The sequence below is a fragment of the Dicentrarchus labrax genome, unplaced genomic scaffold (genome assembly GCF_905237075.1).
Source record: "Dicentrarchus labrax unplaced genomic scaffold, dlabrax2021, whole genome shotgun sequence".
Classification (NCBI taxonomy): domain Eukaryota; kingdom Metazoa; phylum Chordata; class Actinopteri; family Moronidae; genus Dicentrarchus; species Dicentrarchus labrax.
In genome coordinates, this window is record NW_026136724.1 from 6,555,405 (window position 1) to 6,575,260 (window position 19,856).

The window sequence follows — 19,856 nt, forward strand, 5'->3', positions numbered from 1 at the left end:
CAGTGTTTTGGCAATTCTGTATCTGATTATGTCAAACCAATAAAGCCATTTGAATTTGATTACTTATCTCAAGCAAGTTTCGACCTGCACAATCAGACCTTCAAACTGTGAGTAAACATAACTGCCTATGTTAACAAAAAAATAAGCATTTAAAAACCCATTGGATTATGCATTGTCACAAAGGTGAAAACAGGCCTGTTTTTCTTAGCTCATGAAAAGGTGACATTTTTCAAGAACCATCATCCTCACTTCCTTAAGGGCCACATTTAGAGTTGGAATTTTGGCTTCAGGGTAAAGATTAAAGTTAGGATTAGTCTCATGTTAGGGTTAGGGTTTAGCCAAGTAGGGGACAAGTAGGGATTGGGTTTGTGTGTGAGTCTGTGGTTCTAAGCAGCAAGTCTCACCCTCGGGCCATCTGAACATCTGTCAGCTCAAATATCAAAGGTGGTCACTCACCTGACACATCAGTCCACACAGATAGCACCTATATCTCATTCCATAAGAGAAAAATGAAGATAGACGCTTTCTATGTATTTGAGCTGTGATTATACAACAGGTAGTTTCAGCCTACCTGGTATTACTGCTGTGAGGAAATCATCAGTGTAAAATACGGGTGAAACACAAGAGTCCTTTAACAAAAGGTAGGTTTTCAGCTTTTTCATGGAGGTGATGTAAGAGAAAGGCTAAAACAACACATCCATGCCATGCTTCAGCAAAAAACAAGAGGAAACTGACCTCTTAATGGCAAAAAAGCCCCAGATCTTAATCTGATATGATCACTTAATATAATCCAGTAGCACGTTGGAGAAGGCTGACTTACCCACCAAAGTCAATGGAAATATGTGCATAACCTTTTTAGACACCCATCTGACAGTCAGAATATTGATCTGTGATGGAAGCACATTTAGTGCAATTACGCTTTACTTAAACATAATTTTAAGGTATTTGTACTTTATTGGTATTTCTGTATTGTTTTGTTTCCTCTCCACTGCCTTTCGGAGTGAAATATTGTACTTTTTTGCGTTACATTTATCTGAAAGCTGTAGTTTAGAGATAGAAGATTAGAGAAAAATCCCCAAAAACTTTACTGATACAGCAGATTATAAACTGGCAGTAACAGGGGCCATTTTTATGCCGAACAAGTACTTTTACTTTGCTGACAATACTAGTACAGCAGTTTTACTATTATTTTAGTATGTTGTTAATTTGTTAAGTAGGTACGTTTTTAATTACTTTCAATTCACTGGTACGTTTATTTAAGTAAATGATCTGAATACTTCTTCTACCCCTGGTACAGTAAAAACATTAACAACCTTCCAGCCTCTATTAATATGTTGTATTGGCAACTGGAGTTGAAATAGATCCTTAAAAGACAAATAAGTGATATGCGGTTGAACAAATAAACTATATTAACTACAAAATTGAACTACAATTCACTTATAGGATCTGCATAAGCAACAGAAAACATTTCTGTATAAAAATGGTCCACAGCTGCAAGCAAACATACATACATAGATCTATTGCCAAGTTATAATCTGCATAAACAATAACCAAATCCGTAGAGGCATATAAGTAAGTGGAAGATAGGCTTGTACGGGAATTCATCCCAGTCGACGCTATCAGTGGTCGGCCGTATCAGGATAGGGATGCTATCAGGAGGTCACTGAGTCTACCTTTTAATGTGGAAACAGAGGGAGTGGAAAGAATAACAGGCTGGGAGGGAGAGTCCGAGATGCAGAGGGGGATGTAAAGAGAGAGAGGAACAAATGAGGGACCCAGACAGCGAGTGTGAGGGAGATAAAGAAAATCGTTGAGACATAGACGCAGATTACCGGGTCAGAATGGACAGAAAGAGGAGGACTGAACTGTCATATGACTGAACTGCTGGGAAGGCCAAGCCTCACCTTGAAAACCACATGATCCCTATCTGCTCAGGGAATTGTGAGAAAGACGGTGAAACTTTTGTTCCGTTAGAGCTGCGCTAGGATTTCAGTTAAGATTTAGCGCTGTTTACATGGAGGTAAGCAGTTTAGGTTACAGGTTAAAGGAATGAATTCCCTAAATGAACATCCTGACATGTATATGTGTCTTTCAGCACACAACTCTCCTCCTCTGTGCTGTTTCTGCTCCACAGAGCAGAGAAAGCTGTCTAATCCAAATCCTTACAGCGTGTTTTGCTCTAACTAGCCATGAGAATGTGCAGCGTATAAACACTCGGCTAAATGTGTAAACCATCTCTGAACGGGCCGGGCTGTAAAACTGCAACCGTATAGAATGAAGGGGGAGGGCAAAGGAAGTTTGGAAAAAATCCTTTATCCTAAACACAAGCTGAACCATCTCTCATCCCTGATCGCCTCTCTCATCCCTTTGGAATGAAGCATCACAGACCTTCAGTTTACTCACATCACTTTACACAGGCCCGTTATTTAGGTTTAAGTCTGCAGATTTAAAGGACTAGCCTGTAAAGTGATGTCACTCATGTTCACTAACTTGCTAGAAAAAGGCCCTACAGACGCTTTAGGTGCTTGACCCTGTGTATAAAGTTAAACACCAAATTTGACACAAATCTATTAGAAAAGTACTTGAGCTCCACTTGACTTTAATTACGAAACCCTTCAATGTCTTGAAAAGCAGAAGCAACCTGCAAGAAATGTCTGTTAAGTGCTTTTAGAGTTGCAGAGGAGTGATGGGTGGAGATGGCAGAAGTTACTGTTGCTGCTTTTGAATGTGACGCAGGTCTAACTGCACAACACATCTGTGACAGGTTTTATTTATTCTCTGCCACCAACTTTTTCCTCTTGATGCTTTTCCATTTAAATTTATGTTTCAAACATTGGACATGTTGAAAATAGCATCTAAATTCAAAGCTGGTGACTGGATGATTTGGACATGTAAAACTTGATTTTCCTAAACGCAGAATAACGTTGTATTGTGTTGCTACAAAATAAAAGTACCTGATATGAATTTGGATCTGGATCAGTACCATAAACCTGATGGCAGTCAATCAAATTTCAATGTACAATGTTACTTCAGAATTCTGAGTTTAACAAATCAAGTGATTATCTTCCAAACTTACTGTCATTTCAGCAAAATGAAAGAAGAAAATTTGGTACAAAAATACTAACTTTGGAAGATATCCACTTACTTTGACAGACTCAGACTGCATAAGCGTCATATTAACTTCAAATCATTTTTGCCTGGAACGAGGACTGTCCACCCACCACTTCTTAACAGCCAGTATGTTCATACATACAGAGGTCATGGTGCTCTCCTCTCTAGTCTGACTGCACAGTTCCAACAACTTATACCTTGTGGCAGGGCCGGATTAACCTGTGAGGGGGCTCTGGGGTAAGGTTTGCAGTTGGGCACCTTCTAACCCTCCCCACCTTCCACCCTCTGTGCATTACATTTGGACCCCGTCACCTCCGAGTTCCCATTAATGCCAGTACAATCAATACCCCTATCCTGGATGAATAGTTTATTAGTGTTACGTCAGTGGTTATTTGACATTTGACACAAAAATATTTTTCAAGGAAATACAAAATACATTCGGACACCTCCTGCTGGGAAAGTTTCCCCGAGTCCTCATCCTGTTATCCACTGAAAGATCCCCTCCAGACATGTATTGGGGATATATATAAATAGTCTGCCTGGAACAATGTGTGTCTGATCTGCAAAACAAAAATTTCCATATTTAAATCCTTTAAAAGGCATCTACTCCTTCTACCTTATTAAAGTTCCAGAATCTATGATTATGCAAATGTTGTTCATTTCTAAAGTTTTCCAGCTGGACACAAGATGTCTCCTACCTCACTGTAACACTGAAGTAAATCATACCCAATCAACTGCTTTTGTTATGTTTACATACTCTTTTCTTTGTGTTAGTCCGACAGGTTCAGATTTCTCCAGATTTTGAGGCACCTTCATGACTGAAATGTCACGTTGTCTTGTATTCTGTGATACAATGAACCTGGATTTGCTTTTTTGGATTAAGATTAATAGTAAAAAAAATCTGAATGTGTAAATGAATTAAATTACACTACACATAATGACACAGCATGAGGAGAGCTGAAGAAATGTGCAACATCACATGTTGAGTGAACAGATTTCCAGAACAGGGAGGCTCAAGGACACCACAACTTCCAGTCAGTCCCTCTGGAGGTGTCATGAACCCAAATGAATGAAACATCTGTGGTGGGATAACACCAATGATACACCCAGGCGGCCTTTTTCTCTTTAAGTGTCTGGCTGATGCTCTAATCCAGAGGGAAAAATCATCAGTGACTAACAGCACAAGTCAGTTACCTCACATCATTTCATCTGTTTGTTTAATATCGAGGAAAAGTTAATCCCCATTTGACAGATGGACATTTTTACACCTGTAGACTTACAAGCATACAACCACAGACATTTCAACAGCACCCAAAACTGCTCCAGTTAATTGTGAGACAGAGTGTATGAGTTGTCTTCCCACCTGCTGTGTGCATCATTTAATACACACTTCAGTCTTGATCTTTGACTTTTTTTTTCTGCTGGCGGTCTGGGATTTAAACCAGCAACCTTAGGTCCAAACTGTTTCGTAATCCGTGAGGCTAAGTAAGTTTGATCTTCATTTCTGTTGTCTGATGTTGCTGGACAACTGCTGCAACATAAATAAAAGAAATTGGGGCGACGGATGAAACAGGCAGAGGAAGGGAACAGATAGAGGAGGGGAGCTGGATACACAAAAGCACAAAAAGGTTGGAATGCAGAGCCAAAGGGGAAAAACAGGAACTCTCCATAGTAACATTATCAGTTTATTAAACCACCTGGGAGCCATTTTGGCCCCTTTGTACCCTTATCTACTTTATGTTCTTCCCATGAGTCCAGCCCATAATCTGTTCACACCCCTCACTCCTAATTTTTCTCTCTTCTCCTCCCGTAAAACACAAAACGAATGTTGTTAAACTGAGTCGTTGCAGCTGCACTGCACCCAGAGCTCTAACACACACATAACAGCCCACAGCTGTAGTAGAAAGCTTATCTCAGGGCGCCGGGGAGGCCATCTTCGACTCAAGTGCCCTTAAAGGGAGTTTCAGAATGGAACCGGCCCCTGTCTCTCGCCTCCTTCCTTGCGTCCTGATTTCCTTGCCCTGCTGTATGCCTGCATGTCAGGAGGGGCTGTGCGTTAAATCCGCCCGCTGCAACAGCTGCTCCAGCGGCCTCCGCGCACACTCATGCATACATGCACGTGCACACATGAGTGGACTCCCACAGCAGCAGGAAAGCATCCACCAGAGGCTCAAGACGCCCACTGATGGCGCACCATTACGCAAAGCTGCCCAGACCACATGTCATATCAGACACAGACAACTGCAACGTAGCACTGTTAAAGCCATTATGCAGAATTGCCTCTATGTTCTGTTATCACACTGGACACACACACACACACACACACACACACACACACACACACACACACACACACACAGCAGGAGTATTTTTGGGTTACTGGGCTATTTGGCTGTAATCCCATCAACAGCTCCCAACATTCAGATTCTGGTGTCTGGGGGGGGGGAATTACCCCTACATTGCTGAGGAGGGGAAACAAGGAGGTATAAAATTAACTCAAAACACACATTAATCCAAGCTCTGCACAGGAAACTTCAGCTCCAAAAACTGAAGAAAATTTTGATTTTTGATTCTTATTTGGGCTTATTTGTTTTTAAAGTTTTTTTAAATCCTTAAACATGTGGAGGTCTTTAACCTTTCGTTTTTGATACACATAATCGCGTGTTGAATATTACAGGCACATGTTACCTTACCATTACACTCATTTGTCCCAAAAATTATGAATTATTTTGTTGCATTTATCCAAAAAGGCAAATTTGGGAAAGTTTAGGTCCGTTGGAGAGAACGTTTGTGCGCACACAGAAACATTCACTCTCTCCACCTCGTGCGCACACAGGCTATAGTTTATATGCATACACAAACAAATATGCACTCATGCACACGGGGCAGGGAACGCGCAGGGAGGGAAGGATTCAGGATTCAACGCATAGTCCGCCTTTGTGTTGGGAGTCAACTGTGACATATCATCTTTCACTCCCACTAAACAGCGAGCCGAGGCGCAATTAGCGCGTCGGTAATCCAAAGATACAAGATGAACCTCGTCTGAACCGTTCCTGTGCGCATTCAGACAGTTCCGCTCCCTCCAACACGTCGCACACGCCTTTGAAAAGAGCAAGACTCGCAGAAGTTTCTTATGTTTGTGTGCGTAAAGCGAGCTTTGGAAATACCCAACCCTTTTGTCTACCTGTGCAGAGAGAGAGAGAGAGAGAGAGAGAGAGAGAGAAGCAGTGAGTTTGTCCGCACTAGTTTACCTCTCACATTCTAGTTTGTTTTACCTGCCAACGCTTCAGCTTTGAGGAAGAAATAAGTCCCTGAGCATATCATGCAACTCCTCTGTTATACCAAAAGTAAATATTTAATCTGGAGCACCCAAAACCAATTTAGACGCGTCTGTGGTGCCAAATCTTGTTCCCAAAACTTTTTAAAGCTATTCATGCTTCAGTTGGAATTCCAGAAGCTGCAAAGCTGCTCATCACACGATTTGAAGCTCTTAAAGATCAGCTTTGTGAGTCTTTGTCATCTTTTGAAGTCTGTTGAACACACTGAACACTTTGGGTCAGTCTCTGTCACTTCTTTCGCGTCAGATTCTCCAAGAACCAAAGCGACACAAATGCTCCACGAGGTACCAACTCAAACTAAATAAAGCAGTTCCTACCGTAATAAAGGTAACCATAGCATCGGCAGGTTAGTATCCAACAGAGTCGACATGAAGGTGATTAATTTTTGGACAGAATCCTTTGGCGAAAACTTCCCACTTTCTGAGGGCTGCCGCCGGTCCGTGCGCCACACTGGTTATGTGTGGAGAGGATCAGGGTGTGCGTAATGCTCTCTCTCTCTCTCTCTCTCTCTCTCTCTCTCTCTCTCTCTCTCTCTCTCTGTCAGTCAGTCTCTCTCTCTCTCCCTCTCTCTCTCTCTACAACATAATCTACGCCGCTCTTTCTGTTACAGGACAGATGGCTCTTGGCGCATGTTGCTGCAAAGACCTGCATGCATGCTGCCACTGTCTGTCAGCGGAGCAAGCCTGCTGACATGAATTAGGACACCGAATTAGGAGCGTGTGTGTGTGTGTGTGTGTGTGTGTGTGTGTGTGTGTGTGTGTGTGTGTGTGTGTGTGGTACGCCTATGTGTGTGCGTGACTAATGCAATCTTTACGTCTTTATGTAGTGCTGGCTGACATTTATCAGGTTCCACAAGACTGAAAGTCCGACAGGGGCATATTATTTTAAGGGCGATTTAAAAAACCCTCAATGAACTTAAGTAGCCCTAAAATAAAATAATAAATGAAAAAAAATTCCTTAGGAATATGGACATAAATTAGTGTGAAATGATTTTAGGTGAGAAATAGGCAATAGCCACGCCCAAAAGCATATCATGCTTTATGTCTATTTTACTCTAAATTGGAACATAATTTACTAAATGAACATCATGCTGTATGGAAGAAAACTTGAAACTAGAGATTGAGACCATAAACGTATTAGGAAACTGTTTACTGAGCTAATAAATCAAGTGAGAAGTCGGCTCATTCTCCATAAGACTGTATGTTATCTGTGTTATTGCAGCCAGTGGAGCTTCCCTCTACTGGCCTTTACATAGAATGCAGGTTTAAGACACTTCCCAAGTGGCTTCACTTCACAGACCTGGAAGCTGTAAGGAACAGCCCTTACATATACTGTCAATGGTACCCACCCTGTCAGTCATGATAGAACATCATGTGCTAGCTAGATACACTGATCCTGACACATGCAAACCTAGTCATTCAGAAGTCAACAAGAAGAATAAGAGTTGTTGCAACCGCCCTGTGTTGCATTTGTCCCCAGTCTCCCTTATACATGCATCTCATATATTCCTCTATATCAGGATATCATGGGAGCAAACAACAAAAAAAAAAACAAAAAAAAAAACACTCAGTAAAGATGCTGCAAAGTACAGATGTAATAACTTTCTTAAAAAGGAAGATTACACTTTTAGATTGAATGATTTATTGTCCTGTGTAAAGTGGACAAATTCACTGAATGTCAGAGCATCTTTATTTTCTTTGGAGACACACAAATAGATACGTAATAGGATAAATAAAGATAATGAAATCACAGTTACATGTACAGACAGTGTGGTGATGCCTCACAGCCAGAAGGTCCTTCCTTCCTGAGAGAACATAGAAGCTTCTCTTATAAGGAGTCAAGAGTGTAACCCGTTTGGCTGAATGCATAATGATGAATACATTCAATATTTTTTATTTACTCACTGTTTTGTCATTTAATTCAGTACATTAACTTTTTATTTAATAGAGTTGTGTGGAATCACTTCACATAACATTTGACATTGACATTTTTGAGATGAGTAAGACCTCTTTTTAGCTCTATAGCAGTTGGAGCAGTGCTTTGCTCAAATCTCCTATAATTTTATTCCCTACTCACTCTACAAGACTTTCGGGGAGTGTAACACATCCTCTGGCAGCCATATCGGAGGCCTGAGCTCATAGGGGCTTTATGAGAAGAAGAAGATATACTTATCCCTACATATTGAGCTACTGCTGCCCTAACAAACACTAAAAACATCTGTAATGTTTCTGAATGGGGACTGAATATTTCATCACTGAAATCCTGTGGCAGACTTTGACACTGGAGGCCATGGTTTGCATCCCATCTTATACCAACACACAACACTGGTTTATTTAACCATGACCATGATCTTTCTCTAACCTTAACCAAGTACGTCTAGCTGTCTAACCTTAACCAAAGCTTGTGCATTCAGCTTATTTGTTCTTTTGGACAAACTCTTCAGTTTCTGTGTCTGAGTATATCTCCAAGAAAAGAAACCCGACATGGCGGCCTTCTGTCAGCTGCACATCTGGTCTTCCCCCTCCATCTCTTTGTCAATCTCAACAGCACATCTGGTAGAGCTATGAAAGCTTTCTCATTGGCCAGTACACACAGGCAAGACCTGACCTGACTGATAATTGGACAGGTAAGTGGTGGATAGACCATTATGATTAAACTGTAAGTAACCAAAGTAGAAGGTAAAGTGGCTTGCAGGCACAGCCTCCTGCCAGGGCAAAGCCCTGCCAATCAAATGGGAAGTTTATGGGAAGTTTAGTATCATTATGTGGTTTGAGCCTGCCAAACCATCAACCATGAAGGCAGATTTCTGCACAAGCTTACAGAAGCTCTGCCTGAAAGCTTGGGCAAGAAAGCCTTCCTCCTCAGGTAAATTCTCAAAATGTTAAAGACACCATGTGTGAGTTTTTGACCACTACTGGTGCTATTGAGTGACATAGATGACGGATTCTCCGTTTTGTTTGTATTTTAATGTCTGCAAGTGCACATGTGAGGAAGCACATGTACACGCACTAGATAGGGAGTGATGCAAAACAAAATTTTGCAGATGATTGTTATGTAAAGACACATAATAATGCGTTTCACTCTAAACTCTTTGGAAAATATGTTGAAAACCTTCAGGTAAAGCTGTGACATTTTAGGATTGATAGAACACAATAGTTGTCCAACAAATACCCAGTTCATTAAAACAGTTTGTATTTGTAACTGTAAAAGGATATTTACTGATGATTTGCGTCCCTTTTTTAAAAAAGGATAAGAATAAACTACCGTTGTTTACTTAACGACCACACTGAGGCTTTGCACCATTGAAATAGAAGAAAAGTGGTGCCACTGAAAAATGCTGTTTTGTTTGGGCTCATGCAATATGTATTTAAGGGCATTTCTATTCATCACCACAGATTGACCACTGTAGCAGAGGTCACTATATCTGATTTCTAACATCTGGGAAAAGCAGTTGTGAAATCTGTGGCCCTGTTTTTTTGGACACATCTGGACAAGACTAGAAGCAACACATGAGAAAAGAGAGTGAAACACATTAAAAGATGCATGATAAAGTTATTTAGCTGAGCTTTCAGTCCAGCACCACAAGACAAGTTGTCTTTCACTCGACTTTACCTTTCTGCCTCCTACTTGTTTTCCCTGACTTTTGGTGGCTGACATATATTGGGCTGTTTAATTAATATTTCCTCACACATGCAGTAGCCTTGATGAATGCATACTTATCGTGCAAAAATGTTTTCTTTTCAATCAATATTCCATATTCAGCAGCAGCATTCTTTTAGGCTAGTCTAAGAAACGACCCTGCTAAAACAGAAAAATTGTAGTGAAGGAAAATGTTTTACCTTTAACCTCCTCTACTTTGAAAAGAGTCCCCAGTATTGTGAATGAGCTCTCATGTGGCTCTCTGTAACTTACTGTGTTCAGTGAGAGGTGGGGAGCAGCAGCACATTCAGGCCACCAATTATCAGCCAGGGAGATACATGAATGAGCTGTGAATATTCATACAAAACAACCTACCACTGGTCCACACTGTTTGTTATGGGGAACACCTTCTCCTTTGTTTTTGTTCTAAATGATTTAATGTGACTATTCAAGTTTTTCAATATTCAACAGGAAACTAGGTTCCACCTATTCCATACTGAAAACACCACTGGTCCTTTGTTGATGCTTCCAAAATTAAAATGGTTAATTGACTGTACCTGTATAGCACCTAGTCTTCCAACCACTGAAAGTGCTCTGCGTGGAGCTATTTGGGGTTGCGGTGTTTTGGTCAAGGACACTTTGATATGCAGCAGGAGGAGCCAGGGATGAAACCAACAACCTTCTGGCGAACGACCTGCTCTACCTCCTCAGCCACACCCGCCTTCAGTATGCAGTATGGCACCACTAGATGGTATGAGGAATGCTGAAACAGACAACATGTTTGAAACAAAATCCATCTACTTTCCTGCTTGGTTTACTTTCATGCCAGTAATCCGCCCTACACCGAATAAGTGAAACCAACACAGACTTTAAAAACGTTCAACCACAGCCAATATTAAAACTCAAGTGCAATTCACATGTGAACTTGAATAGAGGAATCTATTCTTGTAAATATAAACTTTAAAGCTGCAATCAAACAGATCAACACATCTGCACTGCATTTAGTTTTTTCGCTTATCTCTGTATGCTGAGGAATATATTGTTTCTTTTCTTTGTAAATGTTTCTTATGATGTATGACTAAGCATTAGTCATACATCATAAGAGGTCCCTTAATACCAGCCCTTCGCTCAGCATCATCACTGTAAAGGATGTTTTAAATTTTTAACGAGCACAATGGCAACGCACGTCTCCAGCAGGTCCCTCAGGCTCCCCACGTGACATGACAACTGTGTAATTATTATCCTGGACCGCAGTGAAATCATCAAATATGAAAGGAGTGGGGGGGGGGAGTTTAGAGAAGAAAAGGGGGGGATGAAGAGGCAGACGACGAGAAAAGAAAAGGAGTCAGCTGAGAGAGGGGAAGGTGACGGAAAGGAGAAGCTGGAAAAGATGGAGAGGAAGACGAGCCGTGAGTTGAGAGGAGAGATTATGCAGTGGAAGGAAAGGTGGAAAGTGAAGGACGGAGAGACGGAAGGTTAAATATGAGAGAGGAGAAACAGATTAAAGAGCTTCAGATAACTTCAGAAATGTCCTTTTGAAATGCATTGTACTCTACCTGACCAACAACAAACAGTGCAGTTTGCTCAAGTTCACGACAACTCAAATACAAATTAGAAAAAGTATAAAAGTAATATTTCCACCTGCTTTGTCCGCAGTTATGTCTGCAGTTGTTATTACAACTTGTTAATCTAATAGTGAGTTAGGAACAACCGAAAAGGAATGCTGGTTCTATGTAGTCTGTTTGTGTTTGTTGTCAGGAAAATTATTTATTTGACTTTGATTGTAAAATATTATTGAGTGCATATAGTGGTTTTGCTGTTGTACATTTTCTATAAACAATAGTTATATATAAAATATGACTCAATTCTTTCGGGCATTCTTAGGGCATTTTCTAGCTGTGTCAGGTGGTTTTAGTCAAATAACATCAAAACATCAGGAGTTTAATGTTTCACAGGAAGACATAAGACAGGGATTTTCACATAAAAATATGACAAACTAATCTGTGAGGTATAGGAGAACGGTTACCACAGGCACAAAGGATAAAATCCAGCAGCCTGTGAGAAAACAGGAAACTCTTACCTTCCTTGATAGCATTGTTTTCCATCACTCCCTCTCGCGCACCAGTTGCCAACTATTAGGGATCCAACTGTTTCCTCCCAGATTGATTCTGATATATATCCAAACTCATGGTGTCAGCCATATGAATTCAATAGCAATGCTCTTTTTTTTTCCAAAATCTCTGAACGTTTGTGTTAAACTGATTAAGATTTGTGTAAGGTAACGTGAGGCTGTAGCTACACATCACTTCCTGTAAGTGAACATGTTCTTACACAAACATACTTTTTAGGCGCATGAACTGTCAATGCATCAACCTAAAAACAACAGACACACCATCACATCCACACTACACACACTACATGTAACAAACAGAGTTATGTGTTGTGATGACTGGTGTCGTGAACAGATACAGACCTCACAAAAAGCACTCAGCAGTGTTGATCAAAGCCGGCGCTGCACTCGCTGTCTTCACATGGAAAAAGGTTCCCTCAGAATAATTAGAGGCTTGTGTGCTTTCACCACAGCTCTTCACCTGCGTGTGGCTTCATCTTTCTTCCCCGATCAAAACTGACTTCCTTAAAACAACCTACAGTAGTGAGTTAGCTCCAGTTGATAAAGGTCCTTTGTAAATAAGATGCAATGCCAGTCCCTGTTTCTTGAGCCATTCTCCCTTATATAACATGTAATAAAATGTATTCCGTCTATGAAAAGTGTAAAAAATTTAGAACAGGTGTATATCTGGTAAATCTGGGTAGAGAATTACATGAACAGTAAAAACCTGAGTAACATTAGCTAATGGAAAATGTCACTGTCGACACTGTTCACAGTCCTGCCTTTACATTGAAATGCATTTTGCCTTTTGCAAAGCACATGCAGGAAGTGTGCGCAAGTTATCTTATCTCTTAAAATGAATGGAGCAGAACATGAAACTGTATTTAATGTGAACTGCCTGGATTTGGCTAATACGTGATCTACTTAATAAGGTCAGTAACAACGCTGTTACTTATCTGTCAGATCAAATCAGTGCATCAGATACTGCAAACATTGTGGCTCTTTATGTATCCACCCGGTTACGCCTGAATAAAACTGTAAGGTATATTTATGTAATAGACACTTATGTCAGAGAGATTTTTAATGGCCATACTCACCATGCAATCATGCAAACACACACACACACACACACACACACACACACACACACACACATATAATAAAGTCTTTGTAGTCATTTCCCAATAAAAGTCAACACAATTTCTTGTGTACAATGACATGTAATTGTGAGGCAAGGTCATTTTATTTATATAGCACATTTAATTACAAGGAAACTCTGTGGTTTACACTAAAGCACATACAGCACCAAGTGACATAAGATTAATAAATAAAATCCCACAGACACACACAACTGGAGAAACTGCAAACTAAATAATAGAGGACCAACAGAAAAGATAATTAATTCTAAAAACATTCTTTACCTGCTTGGAATCCAGGTCGCATTTTCTCCTATTCCCTTCAGGAGCGGGGCTGTGGGATTTAGCATAAAGATGAATAGTTGTTTAATCTTCTCAATCTTGAAAACTACAGTAAATCAAAGTGATATCAGAACTTTTTTATTAATGTTTTATTAAACAAATATCTGCGTGCAAACATCATGGCTTAAAACATTCATAAAGAAACTCAGAGAAAAGACAAACCAAAACAGACATGAGCGTAACATTTGAATTTTTTTTTTTTTTTATATATAGATTTGTGAAATTGAGTTCCTGTAAGAAATAATTGGGTATTAGATGTCATTAAACATATTTCTAATAGTTTTTTGGGGGGGGATTCTGACTATAAGATGTGGGAGACGGGGTATGTTACGATTGCCAACTAAATCATATTTAAGGCAAGACCTTTAGCTAATAGCTGGATTAACAGCACGTCATTTCATTTTTTAGCCACCAGTCTAGCATCGATCAGTCTGCTTGACTCTGGTCTCCTCATCAATGGCCCAGGACCTGTTGAAAGGACGGATTGTGTCATATTCCATCAGCTGGAGAGAGAACAAGTAAAGTAAGGAGACTTAAAGCTGCAGTAGGTGACTTTTAACTGTTTGTCATTATTGCTGAAATTTTCACTGTGTCCTGCAGTAGTATAAGAAACAGATCATCTGTGACATAATTAGGTTCCTCTGACTCCTCCTAGTGCTCCTAATGGCATTTGTAAGAATCCACCGGGCCTGAACTAAAACAACCAATCAATACAGAGAAAGATATAAAGACACCCTGGGTTGGAGGCTTGAAGAAGCTATACACACCCATCCTGGTGAATTTTTCTTTGAACAGTGAAGGGGACGAACCAGCTTTCTGTGGGAATTACTACTCTGCTCCTCCTGCTTTTGTTTTGTCTTGCGTCCATTCATTTTTGTTTTGTCTGTCTTTATGTTTGTTTAAACCTCATCATAAATAAATATGACTTGTATTAACCTGACTGGATTCCAGATTCTAAGCTAGTCCATAGAGCTTGAAACATGATGCCGTGTTGGGATACCCCACATAACCTCAAACAAGTATTTTCTGACAGACTAAATCCTGACGAGATCACAAGCAGCATTCTAAATTACATGAACCGGATTAGATTTGTTTGCACAGTAAATTCCACGTGCTTTATGCCGAGATCCAAGCATGCCTGTTCAAAAGCACCGTGCGCCTTATTTCTTTGTTTGCACTGTGATAGGCATCAGCGAACAATCCCAACCACCAACAGCAAACACCGTCCCTGTTGAAAATATCAACACAGAGTAATTGATGGGACACTTTTTTTTTTTGTCACGGCATTCTGCGTAACGTGTGACTCTCCGTTCCCTGGAAAATTAAACAGCAGCGTTGACCAACACGCATATTAAAAAGAGATGAATGCAGCACACGCACGCTTATTCAGAATCCAATAGGAAGACAAACACACACACATTCTCATAATTAATGGAGACAGATGTGTCCTGGCACACAAAACAAACACACCTGAGGGAGAACTGAATGAGTGAGGATGAGGAGGAGGGAGAGGACAAAGGAGAAGAATTGAGTAAAGAAGGAAGAGAGGGAGAAAAGGGAGGATAAGGTGAGGAGGGCTTTGCTGCTCTGCTCTAATGCCTCCCAGACATTTAGACAAATAAACAGAGGAAGAAGAGAGTGAAGGCTATGGGTTACACACACAGGACATGAGGGTGTGTGTCTGTGTGCTAACAATCACGCAACCTGTGGCTTCAGCAGAGCAGAAGCCTCCCTACATGCTGGTGAACATACAGACCTCACAGGCAGAGTGTGTATTTGTGTTGACACGGGCACCAAGTCGGTGTTGATTAGAGACTACTGGTTTTGAGGGACTAGTGTGAACCGAGTGTGTGAGATATTTGAGTGTGTGTGTAACAGTGTGCAATCACGTTTTCTGTCTTAGAATGTGTGCATTTGTTTTGTCAGTGTGCGTAGCTGTGTGTGTGCTGAGGTTGTAGTGGTTAGAGGAAAGGTTTGGGAATTAATTTAAGGCTTTGGAGCATCCTCACAAGTATACCAACTGTTTTTTGTACAACTTTTTGTACAACATGTCAAGTATCTGTTTGTGTTATTCCCATGTTATGAAAAATCTGAAATTACATCTCGGTCCCTCCAAGAAGTTGAGATGTTTGTCCAGTGACCACAAAAATGTCCTCAAATTTGACCAAGAATTGTAGTTTCCCATGAGTTTCACCAGTCATAGCAGTGCCCCACACAAAAAGTTCAGTTTGATTTTTAATTTACCTTTTTTACAGCAGCCATTTTGACATGAAAATGTAAGGTAAACCCAGCTTTTACCAATGATACTAATCACGCTTCTATTCCATTCAGGTCAAACAGAGCCAGGGTGCTGCTATTGTGCATGTTGTGCTCACTGGAAAGGCTCTGCTTCACTAAATTGAACTGAATTAATGTGGTAACACCTGTGTTTACCCAACTATTTCATATTGAAATGGCTGCTGTGAAAAAGGTCTATTATATCAAAGAAGTCACACTATTTTGGAATTTTCCAAGATCCTGAAGGGATTGACATATTACTAAAATATGCAAATGTCACCAATACCCAAAGCATGCATTTGATATATAGCCTATGGAAATCTATTTAATACATATTCAAGACATATGGTCATTTTAATATACTATGTCCAATATGTTTTTACAGATATACTGTAGACATATTTCATAACATCCCTCTCCTCTTTTTGTGGTATCAATTCAGTCAGATAGCTTTAAAATTTTGAAGTATCTGTCTCTGAGATTTCCACCTCCACCCTAGTACAAAGGAGGGGAACTGGAATTTAGTCTGTGTTGCTCACAGCAGAAAGATGACATTTTAAAAATTTAAAGCCTAACCCAGACACCCTTGCACCCTGGCCAGATGCTAACCATATGCTCATAAAACACCAAATTTAAATTTAAAGGTCCAGTGTGTAACGTTTAGGATGATCTATTTGCAGAAATAGTTTCTCCTACATGCTTGGAAGGCGAGCGCTATTCAGTTGGTTCCAATCTGCTACTTCACTGCTAGAAGCCATTAAATCCTACGTACTGGACCTTTAAGGAATATAAATAAGGGTATAATCCCAACCCACCAACAATTGCCTTTATATCATCATGGCACTACTACACCATCTCTCTTTTTTGGTAACTTTAGACTCACCCCAAAATAGTGTCCCGTTTATTTATACAGCCAAGAATCACAAGTTTATCTATCTCTACTCGCTGTCTGTTGGAAGTCATTTTTGATGATAAGCAGGGCCAAAGTGTGTCTTACTAAAAGAATGAAAAAAGAGAAATCAGAGGAAAGCCCAATGACGATGATTATCAGAGCAGAACACTGCATTATTCATCCTGCTCTCTGGGGAGAGAGAGAGGAGCAGGAGGAATGATGGAGTGAGAGAAGGTAAAAAGTAGGTGAGGGAGGAAAGCAGGCAAAATGCAGAGAGCATGAAGAGGAAAAAGGAAGAAGAGAGAGAGGAAGAAGGAGAAAGAAGTGGAAAGTGTGGCAGGAGGTGAGATGAGACTGAAAGAAAAGAAGGGTAGCCTACTGGAGGACAGAGGAGGAAGGACAAACCAAAGTTGAGGATGGAGAGGAGGCAAAGATGAAGGGAGAAAGTGCTACATTCATTCAGAGAAACCACTACATGCATCCTTTCCAACAGTTAATGATGGTTTCTTTAAACCTTAGCCACAGTATTTCTCTAACTTTAATCAAGTAGTCTAGTGGCTTAATCTCAATCAAACCTTTCACCAAAGCAGTGGCACATCAAAACAGCTTTATGAATCATTTCTGAACACGAGTAAGGGTTTGGTTACGCCAGAAAGTGGCACAGTGAAATGAGTGTGCATGTCTGCGAAATATTTGGTCGAGGCTTGGCAATGTAGTGGCTACTCATGTGTTTTTAGTTTTTATTTATTATTTTTACAAACATTGGACTGCAGTGTAGCAGACAAGCTGTAGAAACATGACCACATTATGTGCTTTCTCAAGAAGAAAATGTGTGATTATTGCCAGCAATTGAGTACACGTCGGTACAGGAATAATTTGAGGTGTGATTGGTGTGACAGTTGTCTTGATGATAAAGTGGTGTTTAAAGAGTGATCGTTACTGTCTGTCCTTTATTGTTTTAAACTACTCCAGCATTTCAACACACCCAGAGATACTTTGAGTTTTTGGCTTTTTTGCAACATAAAAAAACAACAACAAAAAAAAACAGGCTGAATATGCTGTTTGGATGTTACCCCAGTAGATAGGAAAGTGGATCAAGCATGGATAGTATTAAGTATTTTAAGTTTTGCCATTGAGCAAAACATTATTTTTATTAAAATGTATTGTTGAGTCACATTACCTTGGGATTTAAACTCAACAATACAACACAAGTTAAACCCGACCTTTAATGCATATAAATTGCAGCGTGTGGCAATAATTTCAGAAATTGCTCGTTAATTATAACTATAATTTCTCATTTCTAAGTTTAAACTATTTAAAGAATGTTTACCTGGGGTGCCTGGTTAGCTCAGTCGGTAGAGCTGGCAACCCATATACAGAGTTGTTGCAGTGGCCTGGGTTCGAATATGACCTGGTCCTTTGCTGTGTGTCATCCCTTCTTTCTCCACCCACCTTTCCTGTCTCTCTACAGCTGTCTCTATAAAAATAAAGCCAACAAAAGGCCAAAAAAATAACTTAAAAAAAAGAATGTTTACCTAAAGCACCAATGCGTGAAGTGCTCTTGGGAGGACTCTCACTTTGTCGTTATTTGGACAACAGAATTATCCAGAGGCAGAGGTAGTGTTACAGCTTAAAACTAAGTTTTGTATCCATTTAAAAGCCTTTTTATCTGATCAGAGCACCTCAGGCTGCATAAGTGGCATTTGTAAGTAACTGTGGCAAGAACAGGAAAGTTAATGTTTTATATCCAAACAAACTTTTCATAGGATTTGTGACATATGACATTATGACATAACTAAATAACAATTCATTGATTTAAGATATAGTATAACATTTTGCTGTTATTTCAGTGTGTCATATTTAATCAACATTTAGGTCAATGTAAGTACATTGGACCTTAGTATCAGTCGATACCCAATATTGAAGAACTCAATCAAAATTGAGGCCAAAAAAATTCACCAGGACAATGTAATAGGTGGTAAAAAAAAATAAAGAAGAATTAGATTACTTTTGTTGTTTTAAAAAAATATTAAACGACACCCCGGCAGACACCCTAACCTTCCCCAACAAAAGCCTGATCCTCAGCCAGTCTTTGGTAGGACTAAAGTCTGTTTCTGTGAAAAACATTTTGAAGACTATGCTTATATTGACGCTTCAGCTGGTGACATCCTCCAAATTCCAGGCTATTGTATAGGCTCTGCAGCCGCTTCAGCAGATTTGCATATTAGGCTGGCATGTTTGTCCGCTGTGAGTCACCTAAAGCGCCAGACTCTGTAATGACAGTTCCAATGAAAAGCAGAGAACGCCACAGAGAAGGAATGTACAGAAAGTAACAGTTTGACAGTACTGATGTTTAACAGTGCCACATGAAGCTCCCTTAAGTAAAACGTGATGTAAATGTGCTCAGACACAATGGTTTGTGTGGAGGATAATGAATATGGGGAAGCTATGTGTTAACTTTGGAAAGTTCTGTTTCTTTCACGATTCACACACTCACAAACTTTTAAAGCCTTAAAACCACAGTTTGATGTCATTTCCACCTCAGTGTCGCCAAATTGAAATTAAATTTGGCTGGTAAACTTACAGGCAAAAGTAAATGCTACATCCCAAAGAAGGCCTGTGTGCACAAATGCACTGGTGCGTTATGAATTAGCCAAGGTTAATAAAGTCTTTTTAATTTTTCAAGAGTTAAGCGCCTTCAATCCATTGAAAACCATCCCTTTTTTGGATGAATGTGCTGCTCAGTGTAGTGGTCCATTTTCTTATGAGATCAGCATTATTTGGTCTGCCTGTGAATGTTGCTTCACTGAAGTGCATTCAGATCGCAGAGAACATAAAGGTGTAGACATGAGATCTCACTTTTTTATTACATGGTCATTGAGAACTGCTCCTTTAATGGTTAATTTGCAAGCAAACCCATTATGTGTAATCATATAATGTATACAGCCTGGTCACACCAGTTGTAAAAGTCCAGTTTGTAACATTTAGGAGGATCTATCAGTAGAAATGCA

At 40.0% G+C, this 19,856-nt stretch overlaps 1 protein-coding gene across 1 annotated transcript in view; it reads right to left on the bottom strand.

Annotated features, from left to right (window-relative positions):
• The window catches only part of ntf3 (neurotrophin 3), a 37,329-nt gene extending 30,375 nt beyond the window's left edge, over positions 1–6,954 (bottom strand). The window contains exon 1 of the mRNA XM_051392492.1: positions 6,767–6,954. Coding sequence (XP_051248452.1) covers positions 6,767–6,784 — 18 coding nt within the window. The 5' untranslated portion in view covers positions 6,785–6,954. The remainder of the gene's footprint in view (positions 1–6,766) is intronic.
• Positions 6,955–19,856: the final 12,902 nt, after the last annotated feature.